The 22730-nt window shown below is 33.8% G+C and overlaps 3 protein-coding genes and 1 long non-coding RNA gene across 5 annotated transcripts in view; 2 read left to right on the forward strand and 2 right to left on the reverse strand.

Annotated features, from left to right (window-relative positions):
• LOC126756058 (uncharacterized) overlaps window positions 1-22730 on the reverse strand; it is a 147567-nt gene that overhangs the window by 46997 nt on the left and 77840 nt on the right. The window lies entirely within an intron of this gene.
• LOC126756047 (chondroadherin-like protein) lies at window positions 494-9228 on the forward strand. Its single transcript, XM_050468858.1, is given in 10 exon segments — window positions 494-615; window positions 1289-1584; window positions 3581-4125; window positions 4186-4408; window positions 5905-6041; window positions 6114-6266; window positions 6339-6519; window positions 6584-6617; window positions 6619-6724; window positions 6791-9228. Coding segments are annotated over 8 exon segments (1497 nt in total). The 5' UTR covers window positions 494-615; window positions 1289-1584; window positions 3581-3719; the 3' UTR covers window positions 7048-9228.
• Window positions 9831-13493, reverse strand: LOC126756050 (ornithine decarboxylase 1). Its single transcript, XM_050468863.1, has 8 exons — window positions 13251-13493; window positions 12438-12529; window positions 12229-12386; window positions 10892-11015; window positions 10653-10826; window positions 10311-10556; window positions 10180-10248; window positions 9831-10095 (listed from the first exon to the last, which is right to left on the reverse strand). Exons 1-8 carry the CDS (start codon window positions 13423-13425, stop codon window positions 9955-9957), a joined length of 1179 nt encoding a protein of 392 aa, XP_050324820.1. The 5' UTR covers window positions 13426-13493; the 3' UTR covers window positions 9831-9954.
• Window positions 14996-20075, forward strand: LOC126756053 (uncharacterized). 2 transcript variants are annotated; one of them, XM_050468867.1, is made up of 2 exons: window positions 14996-15449; window positions 18730-20075. In XM_050468867.1, the coding sequence occupies exons 1-2, from the start codon at window positions 15408-15410 to the stop codon at window positions 19720-19722; spliced, it is 1035 nt and encodes a 344-aa protein (XP_050324824.1). In that variant the 5' UTR covers window positions 14996-15407; the 3' UTR covers window positions 19723-20075. The 2 variants fall into 2 exon arrangements, with proteins under 2 accessions (XP_050324824.1, XP_050324825.1); XM_050468868.1 differs by lacking the exon at window positions 14996-15449 and adding an exon at window positions 15595-15615.

Consider the following 22730-nt stretch of genomic DNA (forward strand, 5'->3'; position numbering starts at 1 on the left):
CAAGTAACATTTGAAAATTGCCTCAGTGTTCGCTGAAATCAGCTTTTGAATCATTCTCCACCAAAACCACTTCTGATTTTTGTCCCGTTCGAATGCCCTATATTTTTGAATTATTTTGAAAATGAAAATTGTTGCAAAATCAATCATAACACTGTATACATACATAATAATTGTAGGATTTTTTTTTGTAATAATTGTAGGATTTTTTTTTGTTTTTTTTTTAATAATTGTAGGATTTTTTTGTTTGAATAATTTTAGGGCTTTGTTGAAAAGAACTACTCGTACGGTTTTAATAAGTAATTTAGATCCAAAAAATGGTTTCTTCAATTTTTTTTGTATTTATTTAACTTTCGATTTATACAGAACATTAGTAATTTTAACCAAGTTTTATTATTCAACAGATGAGAATGGTGAGAATGTCAATTGCGCCTAGCCGAACAAACCCCATTCGATGGGATTACGAATGCGTTGAAATGTTCTCTCATTAGAATTTCTTTCAGTCTCTGGTTGTCGGTGTTACAGTTAAAACACGCGCGCGGGATTTCCTGTCTGTTCGATAAGCGTTGAGCGAGCGCAGCAAATCGCAGTGAATTTTTTTGGGACGTTGTGGCAGACGTAATGAAAATTAACTTACATAAAAACTCGAATTTTCAATAATTTTAAAATATTAAAATAAACGGAATTGGATACAATTATCATGAAAACAATAGTCCAAACCCATATACCTATGTATGTGAATGTTTTTGTACAACGGACACAGAACATTAGAGTAGCTTGAAAGAAAAAAACAAGAAAAGAATGAAATGCCTTTAGATATAGAGACCTACCAAGGAAGCAACAATTAATTTCACTTTTAACAAAGGGAATATCATACAAAAATATTAACGGTGTGTGTGACTGTGAATGTGGATTTGGGGGAAGAACAATAAGTGGGTAACTTTCACAAGCCCATTCTTTGGGGTGGTTGTATGTGCGTATGTGTGGTTCGCCTAATTTCAGTCTGTGTTGTCAGAATATTGATTTTCTTAAGTCACTGTTATACATACACAAACAAACATTGTAGAGCATGCACGTAGTGACCATGTTTGTAGAAGTGTGAGAGTAGATTACATACATGCTCACCTGAAATTAATGCAATAAAAAGAATTTTGGAAATGAACCCATCAACGAATATATAGTATAAATTCATAAATCGTTTATAAACCAAAATATATACTTTTATCTTAAAGTTGATTATAATAGAATATTAATTCTCTTTTTTGACCACTTGACACTTTGGTGGGTGCAGTGAATTCAAATCTATTTCAACCCACATTCTTTCACACTCACTTCGATTTGGCGCGTACCGATTTTCAAAGTACATATGAACTGGTGTCTGATAAGCTTATAGGCCAATAATAGGGGCAAGGGACGTAGTCGTTTCTTGATATAAACAAATAAAACCGATATTCATGACCCAGAGCGTCGAACTGTTGTGGACTAAACGCGTATGTATGCAAGTAAATGACTTTGCCTTTAATGAAACAGTGACCGAAGGCATGAAAAAGTCGGTACTTCTGCAAGGGATGACGATTTCCAATTTGGGTAAGTAGTAATAGTTTTTATTATTTCAAAAGTATCTTACTATTGCTTAAGAATTTGATTGTTATTTAATTTATAACATTTAAGTACTAATTTATAATTATCATAAATTTATATACAACTGTTTCTGTAAATTAACAAATAACCAGTGTCTGAATTTGAAAACTTAAAGGAGAATTTTTTTTTTTCAAACAGATAGTTAATACATGATCTGGTGTGTATTTTAAAGCTTAAAGTCCACTTTTGCTGTTAATGTAGATTATATTGCTTCAATTGAATCTTTCGGGTGATTTAAGGGGTAAGGGGTAGTTAGATATTTAAAATTTTTTTTTTAATATCTTAAAAATATTCTCTGAAAATTTCACTTGATCCGATAATTAGTTTTTGAGTTATAGTTTTGAGTACTAGTTTTTTGAACCGGTGACAACTGTAACTCGAAAACCGTTCAGAAGATTTTAATGAAATTTATACAGCTTTAAGAATACATAATAAACTCGGGCCTGATCGAAGGATTTTTATTTCTTCGAAAATTTCGATTTTTTAAGACCAATTAACTGTTGATATTTTCGCAAAAATTTAGAAAAAAATTTCCTAAGGCCGCCATTTTGTTAATTTTGAAAAAAAAAATCCTTCGATCAGGCCCAAGATTATCTAGTTATAAAACTAATTTTTTTCGTCCGACTGATTTTAGATGAATCTCCAGGGACTTATGCTTGTCACCGCAAGTACCTTTTTTTGGAACAGGGTCAACACAAACAACTATAACTTTGGAAATATTTTTTTTTTTTTTTTTTAAATTTTCGTGACTTCAAGTCAACACATCCTATAATAATGCCATATTACTACTTTTGTAAAATAACATGATTTAATAGTAAAAAAAAAATTACTGAAAACTCAAATTTTTTCGTGCCTCTGACTACCCCTAACCCCTTAAGTAGATGTATGAGAAATCTATTGTTCGGCTACAAATTTCTCTTGACGCTATTTAGCACCTTGTTTTGGGAGACTGCACTTGTATAATTTCCGGATATCAGTATATAGTATAACAGATTTCTATTTAAAAAGGATTTATTCTATTGAAATAAGTGTCACGCTATACACATTCGTCTTGTTCAATTTCTATTTCACTTATTAGATAGCCGGTATATTATGTATACTAGAAGGGAATATTCGTCCATAATTGAGTCGCATGCATTGTTCAGTCACCAGTTACTACATATGTAAGTTTATTTTATTTAATTCAGGTTAATTTGTGCAAAATTACAGAACTTGTAGTTTTAAATTCAGAACGTTTTGATTTATACATGCACATGCATGTAATGTATAATATACATTTGAACATATACACCCAGTAATGATACCTTATAATCTGAGCTTACGATCGATAGTAGGAATTTATTTTCTCAGTAACAGTTTAAAATATTTAGTTTTGTTTTTAAATTATTTTGAATTTTACATATCTGGGAATCGATATGTCGATATGTTAAGCTCAAGTAGGGAACTAACAATGAATGTCGTTCGTGGGCGTGTCTGAACAGTGAGTCTTTACATACTTACATATAAAAAGTATAACCTCATACTGAAGATGTTACTGGTTTTCTGTAAGCGTTGGCACAAAGATGGATGCTTTCTATCATTGTATGTATATACGTATGTAGATAGAAAATATAGTCAAGGTCTCCAAAGTAGTAGTACATTGCGGTTAGTTTTAGACCGCTTCCGAACATTGCTGAATTTTCATTGGAAGTTTGAACATTTCACAACTAGTCGTATTAGCAGTCGTGCAAGTCTCTTCATCCAATTTGGATTTTCGGTGTGTGGTGTTTGTAGACGTACTTGCATGCATTTTTATTCTAGCATAATAGGTAGATTTATATTTATATGTGCGATTTGTGTACATGCATCCGAATCTGCACGATTTCACATTCATTTCGCCTCTGATTGGGGCTTTATTCATATGATCATTAGTTAATCACATCTCCTCCGCTTCAACTTGCAGGCATACAATAGAAGTGAATTGATTTAGTGACAGGCAGCTTCCACGACACGACGGATTTAGAACGTGAATCAAATTAACAGCGCGGGTGCGTGCGAGATCGCTTACATAGTAGTAAAGAACTAAATAGTGACAGTGCAAAATGGCGGTGGCGACAAAAGGCAATGTTTTCGGCGTTACCAGTGGCAGCCTCTTCGTATATGGCCTGACGTTTGCGTTTTGGGCGCTTTCACTTGGAATACAACAAATTGACGCCCAAAATCCACCGCAACAACAGGTGTGTCCCGAGCAGAATGATATTGCACCCTGTATCTGTACGGTAAAGAAGAATGGTTTGGATATTTTGTGTGAAACCACGGACTTGGTACATATAACAAAATCAATGGGCACCTTGAAGGGGCAGAGTCCCATCATTTTCTATTTGAAATTACGTCACAACAACCTACCTAAACTGCAAGGATTTGTTTTTCTTGCGCTTGACATCCGCCATTTGACAATTCACAACAGTAGTTTAGCAGCCATTGAGGAAAATGCGCTCAGCTCATTAGGTAAGTGCGAGCATTTTTCACCTATAACTATTTACAATGTTGTGGAAATATTTCTTACAGGTAACGGACTCACACAGTTGGATATTTCGCAGAATCAAATGAAGACAGTACCATCGGCAGCCTTAAAGCATCTTTACCACTTGTTAATACTGAATTTGAATCACAACAAAATTAGTGTTATCCATAATAATGCGTTCGAAGGTTTGGATACTTTGGAAATACTTACGTTATACGAGAACAAAATTGTCACCATAGAGCCCGAAGCTTTCCGAGGACTTGAAAAGTAAGTGTATTTAGTGGTGCGTTTGCATTAAACATAATTCTAAATAAGGGTCTTCAAAAAATTGCGACTGTAATTCAGAGATATTTCGTTATATTTTGAAATTTGTACCCCAACGAACAAGTTATAGCAATATTTTATAAAATTATATATTGCATTCCAGGAATTTTGAATAAGTTGAAAAAGTTCTTCAATATTACTTGGGCACTTTGCTCTTAAGGAGGCTTTGACTGTATTCTTTTGTACACTTGGCCGTGTTTTTAGGGTCGTTGTTCTGCATAAATATCAACGTAAGTGGCATATTGTCTTCTGCGTACTGTAGCATCAATTCTTGTAGTATTGTAATATAATCGGTTGCCTTCATAGTCCCCTTTATCCTATGCAGCGGCCCCAGACCATTGTATGAAAACTATCCCTAAACTATAATGTTTCCTCCACCATGCTTAACGGTCTTTATCGCATATTTAGGGTTGTAGGCTGCATTCTACGGTCAGAATTAAATAAATTGAATTTTGTTTTGCCAGACCAGATAAAGTTACGCCATTGCTCTTTAGGCATGAAGAACATGTCCTTCAGCAAACTTAAGCTTTCGTTGCGCGTTCAACATAGGCACTTTTCTCGGGCTTCGGTTCTTCAGATTTTCCTTTATAAGTAATTTGCGGATAGTAGATGGGTCAACATCAATATTCAAATCACATTTTATTTATTTTGACGAAATAAATGTATTTTTCTTAACATTGCGAAATATTTTTTTTTTTGGACAGACATTGTTATATTTGACTTCCTACCGCGTGTTTCAATCTGGGGAACACATTTTACTGTTTGTTCAACCATGGTTTTGGATACATTCAGCTAGTTCGCTACTTTTCTGTCCGAATTTTCTTGTTTCACTAAATATTTAATCTGTTCTCGAGTTTTCGGATCGTCGTGCTTATCCTTTCCCATATCTATTCTATAAAAATTGGTTTTAATTGATTAATATTAAAACTAAAAGTATTATTTTTGCCTTATCTCTGCAAAAAAACACGTTACATTAAAACTAATTTAGTTATTGGTTTTGAATAACACGCTGTCCTTATTAAATCGCACAATTGCTTACGGACTTTGTTAAAAACAAAATGGCTTTTTACTAAATGTGTGCAAATACTTTGCATTTGTCTAACCGAATTTATTTTTATAAATAATGAGTCATAAAAAATGCCGGTTACTGGCGGAAATTTTCATGACTTACTACAATTTTATTCTTGTTTTGTTTTTATGCATCCCTGTCCTTATTATTTTTCACATAACTGTATGCTCTTTGGAGCGTAGTAACGCTATTTCTTTCCGGTCAACTGTTCGTATGTCTAAATCGACTGAAGAAAATATAAATAGAAGTTTTAATTTAAATGTTATAATTTAAATTTCGCTGTAACACATACATACATATATGATAATTCTACTACATACATCCATAATTAAATAAAAAAACGCCTTTTATGACTTTTTATTTAATTTAGAAAACTGAAACGATTAAATCTTGGAGGAAATGATCTTACTGCGGTACCACAACAGGCTCTCTCTATACTTGACACCCTGAAGAAATTGGAAATTCAGGAGAATAAAATCGGAAGCATTCGTGAAGGCGATTTTGCAGGTGTTGTATTATAATAGAAAAACGGTTTTGGAATTTGGAAAATGTTTAAAATACTTAATAACACAATTTAAGGAATGGAAAGTTTGGACTCTTTGATTTTGGCGCACAACATGATCACCACTGTACCTGCCAATGTGTTTTCCCATCTAAGTATTTTGAATTCATTGGAATTAGAGGGGAATAAAATAGAAATCATAGACAAGGATGCTTTCAAGGGATTGGAAGGTTGATGTTATTTTATTATATGCATAGTGCATTTTTAGTTTTCAATATAAACTTTTAAAATAAATATTTTAGAAAATCTACAATATCTCCGCTTGGGTGATAACAATATTCAGTCTATACCCAGCGAAGCTTTGCGTCCACTGCATCGGCTGCGTCACCTAGATTTAAGAAATAACAACATAAGTTTTATACAAGAAGACGCTTTTGCTGGTTATGGAGACTCACTGACGTTCCTCAATTTCCAAAAGAATGAGTATGTTGGCTACTAACTACATAAATTTGCTAACGAAATATTTTATATATTTTTATATTTTTAGCCTGAAAGTTTTACCGAGCATGATTTTTGAAAATCTTGAATTCACTCGAAACCCTCAACATCCAAAACAACAAGCTGTCGCGGATACCTCAAGATATCATGGAGCCAATCACCGACACGCTGCGCATAATTGACATCACAGGTAAACTCACTTGAAATACCTAAAATGCTGCTATTTATAATATTAAACACTCCAAACCGTGCATAGATAATCCGTTGGTTTGCTCGTGTGAGCTCACCTGGTTCCCGAAGCTTTTGCAAGATCTGAAGAACAGAGATGACGAAATGGCACAAAAAAAGAAGCCCACTTGTCTCATGCCAATAGAAAATCGACAATACTATGTACAAACAATGCCATTGGAGAAGATGCATTGTGGTGGCAAAAATTCTGCTCCCACCGTAGTCAGCAGTGCAGTGCTCACCAACGTAGCCCTCAGCATATTGGCCGCAGTGAGTAGGTTTTAAGTTTCCACGCTAAGTCGCCACGATGAGGAGCAATTTTACTGGAATTTAAAAAATCATTGCAAAAGATTGCATTAGAAGCGTGTTCGCTATTACACGCAGGGACGAAATACATTCATACATAAATATATATACATTGGTACCACGCCATAAAAGTGGTACTGTTGAAGAGTGTCATAGATACGCGCACATACATAATTGCAGAGAAGAATTTGAGTAAATTGTTGAAAATTGTATATGCATACATATCAAACGGATGCCATTGGGCTCATACACACATACATATCAAATAAGTACTAAGGTTTTGTGAAAAGTTTACGATAGCCTGTAAGAGAAATGCATTAGTTATACACTGACGGTTACTTTTTGACACATTTTTTTGCCGTAAGTTACCTAAAAGGGAGAACAATTGAAACTAAACAGCTACATGAACTGTATTTATTGCAACTAAATATAGATGTATGTTTACGCCTATTATTCCTATTCTAATGTTTATGAAAAAGTATTTGCTAAATATTTGCTGAAGCTATACATATGTTATAATTTTTACTTCATATACATATGTACATACATGTATATATTGGATATACATACTATAAAACGATTTAATATCAAAGGGAAGCTACTAATGCAAAATCAATGTCGTCGTTGTGAGATACAATCATTTTTGGGTTTGTGTATATTTAACAAATGAAAACTATAAATTTAAAATCTAAATTAAGATAGTTCACTTCAAATTCTATGCTTCTTACAAAACATAGCTAAGTGTGTATTTACGTTTATCACATTAAAAAATAAGAAAATCTCTAAAACTAAAAAGTTTTGTGCGTGTTAAATATATGTAAATGCACCAACATGTTATAAGAACTGATTACGGAATAAGTAGTTTGTGCTCATAATATGAGCATGAGAGTTGGAAAAATATATTATCGAGCTACATACATACATATGCATTTTAGAATCGGAAAAATGCATTTGGTGAAATGTGCTCCAAGTAATCTCAAAATTTAATTTGCTAAATTTACTTAAAATAATCGCTTTAATTTAAATTATTACGTAAAATGCTAATTTGCTTTGGCTGTATAAAATATTCGAAACAACTTTGTTAAATTTTATTAATTTTTTTATTTTATTAAAGAAAGCGATCAAATGTTTAATTGTAATATTATATTATTGTAATTGTATATTATTCCATAAAAGGATGTAAGTTATACTCATTCGTAACTTGTATATGTACCTATGTAATAACTGTTTATTGAATTATTTACACTAGAAATGTTGTTTGCGAAATGTTACAAAAATATTTTCACAATCTGTTTAACGTATTAAAACTCTCTGGCTTCATTAGCTTTTTGTTAAGAAATAAAAAAGTTATAAATACATACATACATATCAGCATGCGCCATGCAGTTGTAAAGTCGAGATTAAAAGATGAAAGTACGTTCTCATAAACATTTTCCAGATGAATTTATTTTCGTGTAAAATGCAAAATCAGTTGTTGATTGTTTGAGATTATATTTATGTGTACGAACACATACATATGTAAGTAAATACAAACACATACTCGTATGTACAATTAAAATATAAGGCAACACATTTTTAGTATTTAAATTTTTTACGAGTAAGCTCTATAAAATATATGCATTGTAATGAGTAATGGCATAGAATCTTTGAGAAACGAAAATATGAAAATATTTTCAAAACAGTTGGGTCAATAATCGAAGGTTGTATGTTTGTACTCAGAAACATAATTTTATTATACACTCGAATATACAAGTGTAGGAATTGAAACATATTGAAAATTTTTGAAATTTCGTTTAAGTAAGATTTATGAAAGTTAAAATATTATTTTGTACTCACATTATCATTTCATTCATCCAATATACAAATGTATTAAGTTATTATCAAAAGTTATTTCATATTTACGAAAAATCTTATATCTTTAATTTAAAACTTATCTGAATTATTATTTATTTTTTGTAATTAGAGTAATATATTTTCTGTATATGCTACATGCTAGCAAACTAATGAGCAGCTTTATCAAATAGGGTCAGATTTGGCAGCTCCTAGTTTGATAATGTGATAAGCATATTCCTCGATTTCCGTTCCGTTTTTGAAATGATAAAAATATACTTGTATTGAGTTAAAGAATAATAAAGAACAGCCTGTTTAGTCTTAACAACAGTTGTGAGCGTTTTATTCAGTCATTGTAATATAGGAGATTTTGATAAATCCTCTTTAAAACAGCAATAGCATAATTGTTTTTATATTCACGAGTTTTATTCATATAACGGTTACATGTATCACATAAAACTCGTTGAAATTGATAAAATCAAAAATTATCAGAATGGCGAGATCAGAGAATCAACCTATATCCTTCATGTTATAATTGGGCGTATGCATAAGGTAAGTTGAGGAATCGACTTTCTTTCTTAGTACTGTAAAAATAAAGTTTTATTTTTTTCATTAAATTGTATTATATCCATACTTGTATATTTTGAACTGAATGTATTTGGTTGTTTTATTAAAAAGATGTTTTTATTGAAGGTAAAAAAATTCATTCGATTTGAAGAAGTTTTCTAATCTACGAATAAGATTCGTTATATTGGGCGATCACTGCAATGAATTATTTGTTGATTGTACTCTATGAAATACTCACTAAAGAGACAATTCTCTTGTTTACTGATCCTGGGCGTAACTCGGCCGATATTTGGTATATTTTTTAACTATAATAGTAACCTGCATTATATGTATATATTATTAATATCACTAGAACAACCTTGCTCTGCAATATTAAAGCAGTGACGTGCTGTGTATATTTAACCTTTATACAGAATCTAAATATGAGCTTCGATAGAAAATTAAGCAATTTTTAATTAAAATAAAAGGAAGGATATTGTGGTTATTATATCAAATTGCTTTAAAATATAATGTCTTCGGCACCATGAAACCATTGAAGGGGCTTGCGATCGGCACCGTATATGCGCCCATATTTGGAAAAGCAATCAAATCTCCACACGATAGATTTGGCAAGTACGCATCCTCAATGATCTGTGTAATTTCGATAAAGAAGATAAGAATGTTAATTGATTTATGTTTGGTCCGAGATGTTTTAAACTTAGAATCGTTACACACCTTGTCTAATGCATCACAGGTGGGACCCCATATTAAAGTCTTAAACTTTTTAAGCTTTTCGTCTTCCTCCTAACAATGGTATATTAATTCTTTAAATTCTATTATGAAATCACAATGAAGATTTTTCATACCAAGAAGTGTTCCACAGTGACTTCCTGATGATCATACAAAACACAATTGAACGATCCATATACACCGTCATTTATGTAGTACATTTTCACATCCACCTTCTTACCGGCTCGCACTTCTCGCTTGGCGTGAATCTTACAAACCAGGGTGTAGGCTGAAGCTACGAAAAAGCGACCAGGCTCGGCAATTATTTCAACCTTTTCGTCCGGAAAATATTTATTCAAAGACATGTTGACAATTTCCGCAATCTTGAAAATAAAGAATGGATTAGTATTAATAAGAAATTGAAAAGTAATGATAATGTCTAGCGCTTAGTCACGGCAGTTGTAGTTATCGGTACTCACGGTAGCAAATTTCTTATCGTCAGCCCCTGGGAATCCACCGCCAATGTCCAACAACTTCATGTCGAAACCAAGCAATTCTCCGAATTTGAACAAATTCTTCGCTGTAGCAATGGCTCGGTTATAGGCTGGATAGTCACTGCAGCCGGAGCCAACGTGAAAACTGGTTCCAATCACCTGGTGTATGCGATATTAATGTTTGGTTGGTATAGTTTTGAATTTAGTTTGAATTTTATACTCACGGAAAGCCCCAAACTTTTTGCAAGGAGCATCAATGCCGCAGCATCTTCTTCAGCATTACAACCGAATTTATCGCCCAGTGGGCATTGTGCTACTTTGGCCTCACACCGAAAACGTATCACCAAACTTAAAATAAAATTGCTAGGCAGTTAGAAAATTCTTTGAAATACTGAGGTAGTATTTAAGGTTATTTGATGGTTTATACCAATTTTTTCTAAATATTTCAAGTTTATTGGGTAAACAGTACGTTAAATTTTCTTTCTTGACTATTATTGAAACAAAAAAATAAAGAGGAAATTTTGTAAACTTATAGAGGGAAATACAGAGACTGGTTTAAATTAAAAATATTATTAAAGAGTGAAGTTGAAAACCTTCAAAGAGCATAACCTAAATGGAAGCCTACACACATTAAATTGTGTTTATTTAAACATTCCACAGGATTTGGAATATTATTTATTATATTGGTCTATAAATATATTCGTACAGTTTACCATGGGATGACGTAACTTGATTATTATTCTATTGTTCCAATAACAATAACATGCCTTTGAGAGCGAATGTCTTTAAGCATCATTTTCAGTATTTGAACCGTCACCACCATTTTTTAATGGTAAACTCATACTCAACTTTTACAAGCTCAGAAAATAAAAAGATAAAAGTTCCATATTGACGAAAGATTAGATGAGGTTTCGAGAACCACAATTGAACTGTTGAACCACCGATCCTTTGTGGTGTCAAGAACTCCTAGATATGGATTCAAAGGCGTGAGTCTCTTCTTCTCATAGTTGTTATCCGAGTTATTTGATACACAAACAAAAAGTATGACGTTGTTGCTCATTGTGTAAGTATAAAAGAGAAATGATTAATAAAAATTCAAAGTGTATTAAAAACTTTGTTAAAACCATTGACGTTATGCGTAAAATACCAAATTCTACAAATTCTAAGCCGATTTTGAACGCATCGTATACTTTATGAGAAACTTTTTCATTTTTGAATTCTCTCTAAGGTTTGACCTTGCATTTCCGCGACGTCCGTTGAAAGAAAATAAAATACAATTTTAATACTTAAAACTTAGCGCGACAGAGATTGGATGCTGCGATCTTTGTAATGGTAGTCAGTCACTGACCCATCTGTGCACAGATATATGCATGAGCAACAAATAAGCTAGAAAACTGAAGTGTTCGTAAGAGTTTTAGAATGTTGTCGGCCGTGTTCTTTATAATTAATACTGTAGGTATATGTTTAATATGGAGAAATATTTTCCTCAAACATACCATAATCATATTGTTTATAGACATATTTTTTATCGTATAAGCAGACATCAGACTTATTGCCTTACTTTGATTCCGGATAGTGCTCAAATATTTTATAGATCTCGAATTCAGTGTCCACAGTGCTTGCCATAATATTTTTCTCTTTAGCATACTGGAGGTGACTCGGTGGCTTGCAAGGATTGGCAAATATGATGTCTTCGGATTTGGCACCCGCTTCCAGGGCCTATGTCAAACCTTTTTAATATATTTATTTAGTTAATCGGCATTTACTTACAAGTTTTATCTCATTTTTGGAAGCGCAGTCAAACCCGGCCCCCAAATCAGCTAGCTCCTTCACAATCAACGCATCGTCATTGCACTTAACAGCTGTAAAACAAAACTGAAGATGTGATCTTGTCTCTTGACATTTTCAAGTAAAGAAATAAGCAATTTTCGACGATATTTTGTACCTTGTGTTTTAAGACACCTGCCATAGTTTGGAAACATTTCAATGATGAGTGTAGAAGTTTCAAAAATAATATAATAATAATAATTGGTGTGTATGAACCTTAAGTTTATTTGAAAAAGGCTTCATCCAAATACCATTAAAGCGTTTTTCACAAGCAATCAATGAGAAATCTAGAAAAAATGTTATCTAAACTAAAAACTTTCAAATACTTAAGCTATAAAGAACAAGGCACGTTCGCTATGGGCGATTTAAAGATACTATGACCAACTTATTCAAAACTAGACCGCATGTATAAGATTTTACCCAGACATATGATTTTAACTTAAGCCCTTAAATTTAAAATTTACATAAATACACTTATGATTTAAATATTTTTGAGAATATGTATGTCTTCGTAAAACTGTTTTTCTACATATGCAATTATAGGTATTATATACATATGTATGTATATGTATGAATTTTTATGTACAAAATTGTGATCTTTCATCCTAAAATTTATATGTTTGCCTATTTTTACTAAATTACACAGTCACTGCTAAACATGTAGTAGTATTAAATATTATTTGTTGAACATTATTCGTAATCAATTGTACATAAATGTACATATCTATTACATCAAAATGCCCGGGCTTAGCTCACCATAATAAGGTTTGACACGCGGCATGTGTTTAATCCAGGTTTTGTACTTTTGGGAGAGAGTAGAAAGATTGCAGATATTTAACGCCTCTTCCATTTCTTCAACGTCAACTTCCTTAACGACTCCTTTAAGGTCTAAAACTCCCTCGTATGAGTTTATTTCCCCGAATTTGTACATGATTGCTGCGTCAAGTCTGAACAACGCACAATATGAACACGAACTGATTAAACCTAGAAATTCAGTATTAGAAACAAGCATTCTTATCACTTAAATATTTTCAATATTGAAGACGCATATATTAGCAAATATGCCTATATGTATTTAATAACGAATGCATTCCCAATAGGAAATGTAGAAGAATGCTAACAAAGGTAATTGCATTTCTTTTCGTGGTTATACACTGAGCAGGGTACGTTAAGTTTGCGAAGTTTGTAACAAATAGAAAGAAACGTCGGAGACTTTATAATGTAGACGCATAATGTATAATGACGAGCTGCGTTTATTCTATAAACTAAAACTTTCTATAAACTTGCCTTAGAGAATATGGATCTAAAAATTTGTTCTGGAAAAATCTTTTCGTACAATGGAAGTAGCACCGTCCACATTTATGTAGGTGAAAACCTACAACAACTTGGCCAATTTCAATTAAATTGTGGGCTGAGTTGAAACTCGAAAAGAGTATTTCCATGACAACTATGTGTAGAATTTAATAGAATTTAATTTAATACTTCCTCTTGCCCGCATTCACCTAATATGTATAAGAATTGTCGAACTTCCGCTTGACTTTATACCACATAGTGGTCAATATTCGAGTTATCTTAATGAAACGAAAAGAGCATATTTTTTTTGGTAATGGTATATTGTATTGTCAACAATGGTTAAAATCGGGTCAATACGAGGTACGTCCAAAAACTTTAAGGCAATTTTAATTTTTGTCAAAAAATATTTATCCGTTTGTCTACATTAATGTCGTCATTTTCAAAATCTTGTAAAACAACGGACCTTTAAGTTATTTTTATTTTTGGAAATACCATATGGAGGCTGGGTCATCGTTATACTCGTAGTATTGGTGCTGGCCAAGAATTCCTGAACATATTATATGATCTAAACGAAAATCGCCAAGCTCATAAAAACACGTAACACATTAGCGGCTACTACAGCAAAGTTAGTAATGAATACAGCTGAAAATTGTATCGTACTTCAGTAGCATGTATCATATGTATATAAACATAATAAAAAAAATTAACGATTGGACACTTCAACACATCCCTTACAACAAAAACATTCAAATACATTTTCAAACAGGTTATGGATGTGGAGCTCATTATGATTACAATACAGTTGTGAATGAGATATGCCAGATCGAATTCGCAAATATTTATTGAATTAGCTAATTTTGTCAAATGTGCGAAGTAGCAAAAGAGAGTAAAAATCAGTGTTAAAAATATTTTAAACTTACACATCTATAATTACATACATTCACGCATATTACATACATAAATAACCGGAATATAATAATAGCCAAAAATTCTAAAAATAATTTCCTGAACTTAGTACTAAGTTAGGAAGCTTAAAAACAAGAGTTTCTCGAGTATTTTCGTTGTGGCAAAGCAGTTTCTTCTTCCTTACGTTATTATGATGCGTGCCTTTTTGCGTCTGCGCTGCAACCAAATCATATAAATATGTATGTATATGTGTGTCATGCGAGTCTGTCAATGAAGCACAGTGACCATTATGTGTCAGTGGAGTCCGTTTTTAACAGCTTTTCTCACCCACAGCTCCATGCATTTATGCGTGCCAAAATGTCGCCGAAGGCATACGACTACGCAATGGCCTCGGCCTCAGTGGCACCAATCGGTTACAGGCGGCAGCATTAGTAAATATTTGCTCAGACTTTGCGGTTACCAGCAAAGCAATCGTTAAGTCGTGATTGGAATTTCGGAATATTTTCACATTTTCCTTGACATTCATGGCTCCTTGCCGGCGCCTAATGCTTTCTTAGTCTGATACACTCAGACCACGAGGTTTAACAAAGTGCAACAGAATCCAGATCCTAAATCGAGGATACGAGAGGATATGAAGATTTGGAAGTATGTATGACAGGTGCTCGCTGGAATGTTATTGTTGCATACTGTCGATTAACCTAAGGAGATCCAAGAATGGCACAGTTACTGAAAATAACAAAAAAGTCATGTTTGAAGGTGAGTAATTATACAATAGTTCGGATAGGAAAAAGTGAAAGTTTAGTGTCTGTGAAAAAATCAATAATAGAAAAGCAGCGAAAACGAAAACAAAACTTTCAGGATGTGCAATAATGAGTCGGGTGGACGTCTGTTCTTTAGTATCCTACTGAACACCTGTATGTAGGTGAGCACGTGATTGCATGTGTTATTTGTAATGAATGTGAAAATCTCACGTGTAAAATATAGTAAACAATGAATTTGCATGCACGCCTTGACCGCAAACACAAATCAATAAAAATAATAAGAGCAGAAAAATAGGGTAAATTAAAATCGAGAAGTAAAATTGAAACATAGTTTGTCTTACCTAATCCCCGCTAACAGAATGAATTTAACGGTTTTTTGAAAATTTCGGAAAAAATTAATAAATTAATTTTCAAGTTTAAAAGATTATATAATAACAAAAACATTTGGAAGAGTTAAGTGCAAGCGGAACCAAACACTAAGCTTTGATATACCTATTAATACCCTTCGTGGTTACAAAGTGCTGCTATAATAGCACCCTTAACTGCAAGGGGTTAAATAGACCTGAGGGCTTAAAACAATGTCTACTAATTATTTTGAAGTCTTTCTTCACAGTAGCAAACCATGCCTCGATTATACAACAAAGTCTTATTGTATAATATTGAACTCCTGTTTTGATAATGTCAAAACAATTTTTAGCTGAAGTTAACTAATCTCTTACATGGAGAGCCTATGGTCCAGTATTTGGTCTAATATATAATTTTCCCAAGTTGATAATATAAGGACCCCAAAAATGGCTGGCTAAAACATTGCTGACTGACTATTGTGCCGATAGGACTCAGATGTGTAATTACGTATCCATGTTTTATACTTTGTCACAAATAGAGAATCTCCTTAATTAAACGTTTGATCATTGTCACAGTTTTCTTTGAAGGTCGACTACAGTCGTAATTTGAAATTCCACGACTTTTATTCAAGTTTTTTGACTTAACTGACTCTCGTTGCCTTCCTGACCAGAACTACAACCACTAACTACAAGTAAACACGCTAGAAGCACTAAAATTCACACTCAACATGATACAAAAAGCCACATAATGTCAAAATGGAATATTGGGCTTGACAACTCCCCCTTTTTAGGTGAAATACCATAGTCTAACAACTACTCAACTAAATTTCATACTTAGTCATTGGTGGCGTAAACAGTTGAAATTGGTCCACACATTACCAAGCTCGCTTATACAAGGAGCGTTTCAAAGTAAGCAGGACTTTTTCAACTGGTGCGTTAGAATCAGCTATCTTTATCGCTTGTCCAGTGAGAATTTCTAACATTTCATTGATTGGAAGTGAAGTTATTGCGTTTTAAGTGTCAGTATGTTTGTGAGACTTCTTCTTTTCGGAAAAATGCATTTACCCATGAAAGGAAAGCGTTATGCAGACGTAGAGGCCATTCAAAAGGCTTGCACCGGCATACTGGCGGCCATACCGGCCAACGAGCTAAAACACTCGTTCGACATGCTTTTGGACCGTGCAAAAAACTGTATTAAAGTAGAAGAAGACTATTTTGAATAAAATAAATTGATTTTGCCGAAAAAAACATTTTTTATGTTTTTTTAAGTCCTATTTACTTTGGTAAGCACCTTGTACTTCATAAAATGATTTTCGGTTCTTCCACCGAACTCGATGCCGAGCATGTGGTCAATTTTTGAGTTATCTTAATGGATATCTGTGTATTTGAGTCGAACAATACTTGACACGGACAGTCAAAATCACGTAATCCCTATTAGTGTACGCTGTATTAGTTTGGCTCGGAGAAACGCCCCGAAAGTTAACAAAAAAAAAAAATCAGTTATTGATGCTGTCATTTGAATTTACATAAAACGATCTTTAAAGAATGCGAAAAATTCTCAACTTTATTAAGATACATAACTCACATATTGGCCGATATATGCGGTATAAAGTCTCCTGGAAGTTCGAAAATCCTTGTATTAGGTATATGGAATCTAAGGGAGGGACTCTATGGAAGCGATTCATTCGATTTAATACACTGACAAAACCTTTGTCAGGAATGGATTATCACTGCATTTATTTATATATCTCATACTTTGACCAATATTTGTCGTAAAAAGTCAACTATAGTAGGGACTAGGGTCCACATATTCGGATACCTAGAGTTTTGGCCTGATTTGGATCACTTCTGGTCATATGGTGGCATATGTACTTCAAAGGCTCTATTCGTGCAAAGTCATTATGAATAAGGTTTTTGGGGAGGCTTTCTTAGAGGTGTCTAGGAACCTATATTTCAGAGTATCAAACTAAAAAAAAAAATTTTTTTTTGATCCACCTTAATGGATGTTTGACGATGGATATCTCGTAAACGCTTAACTTAATCGAAAAATCATAGGAGACAATTTTTATAGAGCAGTAAATTTCCTACAAAACTCTGAGTTTCATCATTCTTAATAATTTTTTTTTATTGAGTTATAAAATTCATAAGAAATAAAAAATTTTCCCAAAAATAATCAAACTTTAACTGTTAATATCTTTTAAACGTTTGGGTTTGCAAAAAATATCATATACGACCTTTTTGGTAGAGCATTCAATTTCCTACAAAATCTAAGGAACAAGATATTTTTTCAAGTAGTTGGAAGCGAGATATAAATTTTTCTATCTGATAATAAGCTTAACAAACAGAAAACAGACAGACGGGCAGTTAGGTGAACAAAACTATTATACTCTGCAAGAATATAATAATATTATTGCCTTATTTTCAGCAAGTTTAATTTTAAATTTATCGTATCATATGTATGTACATATGTACGTGTATGAAAATTTAATTTTTTTGATTCTGAAAATTTTCAATTGATAACACTATAAAAAATAGTATTGGGATACAATTTTGGCGTTTGAGAACTCGTATTAAAGGGACATTTCGAAAAAAAAATTTGACATTGCTAATTTAATAAATGCATTATTAAATAAAATTAACTTCATTTAAAAATAATATTGATTTATAACGGTCTGAATTTGTAACAGCACCTATGACTGTACTAAATAATTATATAAATAATCCAACTTTTACAGAGTTTCGAAATTTGTACTTTGTACGTTCAAAATTTACAATTTTTTTTTATAACGTGTAAACCGACCTTACAAACCGACCGACAAAATGTTAAAGCTTGTTTAATTTCAATTGTTTGATGAGTAATTTGTTTAACTTTTTTCTATCCATTCTTTTTATAAATCGATGCATTTTCACTAAATATACTTGTTGTTTTAGATATTTCGCAAGATGACACCTTTCAAACCGATGTCTGCTATAAAACTTGAAGAAGAAGACGAAATATTCAATGATAATCCCGACGCGCCTTCGCACTATGAAGAACCGTCATTACGAAAAACGCAATATACCCAGGAAAACGAAACTAGTAATCAAAAATGTAATTTCAAAGAAAATAATCCCGTCCAAGACTACGAAACATCATCGGCATACGAGGCTGACGTAGAAAATTTAAGTTTAACCGATATCGAGAGTAACACGATGCTGCAAAGTCTGACGACACGCTTGTTTCTAACCTCTGACGGCTATGAATTTCAACGATTAGAGCAACCGCGCGGCGACACTGTTTCTGATGAAATAGTGTATGAGCCCGAAATCGCTACACACTCCATTGTCTTCGAAAAAGTGCGATATAAAAAGCATATACGCTATTTCCGTCGCACTCCGTCCAATTTGAGTTTAGACAACGTTGATGATAACAAACACAATGAGAGCACACCAAACGCCGATCCGCTCACTGATCCACCAAAACGCACTCGCAATGCCGCCGAAGCAAAACGCAGCCACAACGGCGGCAGCATGCGTCAACCACCAGCCGTCCAGTCTTTTCCACAAAATATACCCGCATATGTGCCTATAAATGTAATGAAATTGGAAATTAAGAATCCGGGGAAATTCGAAAGCGTGGTTATAGCAGAGCAGCGTGACCGCTTCGATAAATTGATGCCCGTTGTTAAATGGGACATCAATGGCAACTCGCTGGACGATGATTTTTACATCGATGACAGTTGGAATGATTCCACGGATATGAATTGGAATAATTCAAGCGAAAAACGTGTTTCCCAATTTAAATTAGATAGCGAGTCACAAAAGTCTAGCTTTCGCTCCAGTTCGACGACATTGGAAACATGGCTGGATGAAGACTTGCTGGGCGGCTCCCTCAACGAACGACGCCAATTCGCTGGTGGCAATCTATGTCGGTCCAAGGTTTAAAGCAACGCTGCATTGCATAATCGTGAAGTTGTGAATCCAATGTATTATTACAAGTATTTAATAGTATTCTATTTGTTAACATTGTTCATATATCTACCTGCAACGGATATACTCGTATAGCTTATATTTACATGCATACATAAAAACTTTTTACCTAACATATAGTACATACATATGTATGTATCTAAGAATGAAATTGTGTCTTAAATTAAGCAATAATATGTACTTATTATTACTTTATTTGCATTATATAGTATGTATGTATATACATATTTCATCTCAGCGCTCCTCTAATTTATACCACCACTATATGAATATACATATATATACATACATTCATATACGAAATATAATATTTGAAATTTCATTTGTCTTTAGAAACGATCTCGATCTGATCTTCAGTATATTCAAACCTTAAGAAGGCTAGTCCATATAAACTTCGCGCGCAAACCCAATCGATAAAGATTTATTTCCCAGATTGGTGCAACTTTTTTTGTGTTCGTGTGGAGTTTGATCTCTATATGCGATTTAGTGTGTACTTGACCGATTTCGAACACGTAAAAGAGTTTAAAACTGACGTTGAGCAACACGAAAAGCTCCGTCAGGATCGGGAAGGACCTCTCCGAGCCGTTCGATACCAAACGAGGTTTCAGACAAGGCGACTCCCTATTGTGCGACTTCTTCAATCTGCTGCTGGAGAAAATAGTTCGAGCAGGTACAATCTTTTATAAGAGTGTGCAGATGCTGGCGTATGCCGATGATATTGATATCCCGCGCCGTTAGTACTGCTTTCTCCAGACTGGACAAGGAAGCAAAACAAATGGGTCTGGCAGTGAACGAGGGCAAGACGAAATATCTCCTGTCATCAAACAAACAGTCATCGCACTCGCGACTTGGCTCTCACGTCACTGTGGACAGTCATAACTTTGAAGTTGTAGATAGTTTCGTATATTTGGGAACCAGCATAAATATCACCAACAATGTCAGTCTGGAAATCCAACGCAGGATAACTCTTGCCAATAGGTGCTGCTTCGGACTGAGTAGGCAATTGAAAAGTAAAATCCTCTCTTGACGAACAAAAACCAAACTCTATAAATCGCTCATAATTCCCGTCCTGCTATATGGTGCAGAGGCTTGGACGATGACATCAACTGATGAGTCGACGTTGAGAGTTTTCGAGAGAAAATTTCTGCGAAAGATTTATGGTCCTTTGCGCATTGGCCACGGCGAATATCGCATTCGATGGAACGATGAGCTGTACGAGATATACGACGGCATTGACATAGTTCAGCGAATTAAAAGACAGCGGCTATGCTGGCTGGGTCATGTTGTCCGGATGGACGAAAACACTACAGCTCTGAAAGTATTCGACGCAGTACCCGCCGGGGGAAGCAGAGGAAGAGGAAGACCTTCACTCCTTTGGAAGGACCAGGTGGAGAAGGACCTGGCTACGCTTGGAATATCCAATTGGCGTCACGTAGCGAAAAGAAGAAACGACTGGCGCGCTGTTGTTAACTCGGCTATAATCGCGTAAGCGGTGTCAACGCCAATTAAGAAGAAGAAGAAAAGAGTTTAAAAACTAGTTTGCTAAAAATTTGTGTTTCCAATGATATCACGGTAACGGTTGGAAATGGAACCGACGTGTTTTGAGAGTCTACTCGTTTGTTGGAATTGCCGAATCTAGTGATCATCTCCAATTTTCATAACATATTGAACTAAACAAATAATAAGGACTTTTGATGAAATGTGTATCGTTGCGGATTTTCAGCGAAATACGTTCCTATAGTGTTATCTATTAGGTTGCCAATCTCAAGTAATTTATGTCACGATTTTCAGCGAAGAAGAAGTGAAGATAACATTTAACCCAATCATAATTATGTACATATATACGAACAAGTAAGAAAATGCTATGTTTCATATTCTTGCACTTGCTGAGGTCAAAGCCACGAAAATACCTTCAACTGCAAATCGTCAACCAAAGGATAGGAATTCAAGCAATTTTATATATACATATGTAGATACATACATATATAACTCGTACACTGACCGACATATGCGGAATAAGATTTGTAAGAATAAGGAAAATCTGTATATGTGGTATAGGGGAGTTGGGCTAACAGTGAACCCATTTCACATATTTTCGGCTTTAACAACCGTACATATATCCAAAATAATACCTTGAGTTAGTTTTACTAAGATAGTTATATTACATTTTGACCACTATATATGGTATAAAGCCAACCGAAAGTTTGAAAATCTTGCATTGGGTACATGTAGGTAGGGTTGGTAGTTCGTGTATTTTTGGCACTACTACATATTAATACCGGAAAAAATGCTCTCTGAGTTTTAGTAAAGTACCTCATATACCATTACCAATATACATACTTGTATATGTAAGTAGTAAAGTAAACTAAATAGAGTTAAGGCGAACTCACATATTTGCCGATATACAAGTCAGCAGGAAGTTCAAAAATCTTTCTATTAGGTATATGGGGGCTAAAGAAATTATTGTTCCAATTCATCCCATTTTCGACATACAAGCTTAATATTATCAGAATAGTAAAAGAATCACATGGATTTAAAAATTGTGTTATATGGTAAGAAGGCGTGGTTGTTATCTGATTTCGCTCATTCATAAGGCAGCATTTGAGAGTTACATGCGTAATGATATTAAAATGTAAAAATTGGTCGCTGCAAGCTCAACAGAGACTGCAGTGGACTTTGGTATAAAATATGATGATACCCTAATCAGCAAATCAACTCTTGTAAGGATCTCAGAAACAATGGACATAATTTTTTATGTTAATAACAATCTAGAAAACCTAGTTCTAACTTACGTCGAAGAGGATATGCCATTGCGATGGGTCTACCAACATGATAATGTCCCAAGACATATCTGGAAAGGATGTCAGAAGTACTAGTTTCAGAACAAAAATATTAATATAATGGATTAGTCGTGTGGTCCCACTTACTGCCGCGCTCACTCTCTATGTACTCCAGATGTACCA

Source organism: Bactrocera neohumeralis, chromosome 4 (assembly GCF_024586455.1).
Source record: "Bactrocera neohumeralis isolate Rockhampton chromosome 4, APGP_CSIRO_Bneo_wtdbg2-racon-allhic-juicebox.fasta_v2, whole genome shotgun sequence".
Lineage (NCBI taxonomy): Eukaryota > Metazoa > Arthropoda > Insecta > Diptera > Tephritidae > Bactrocera > Bactrocera neohumeralis.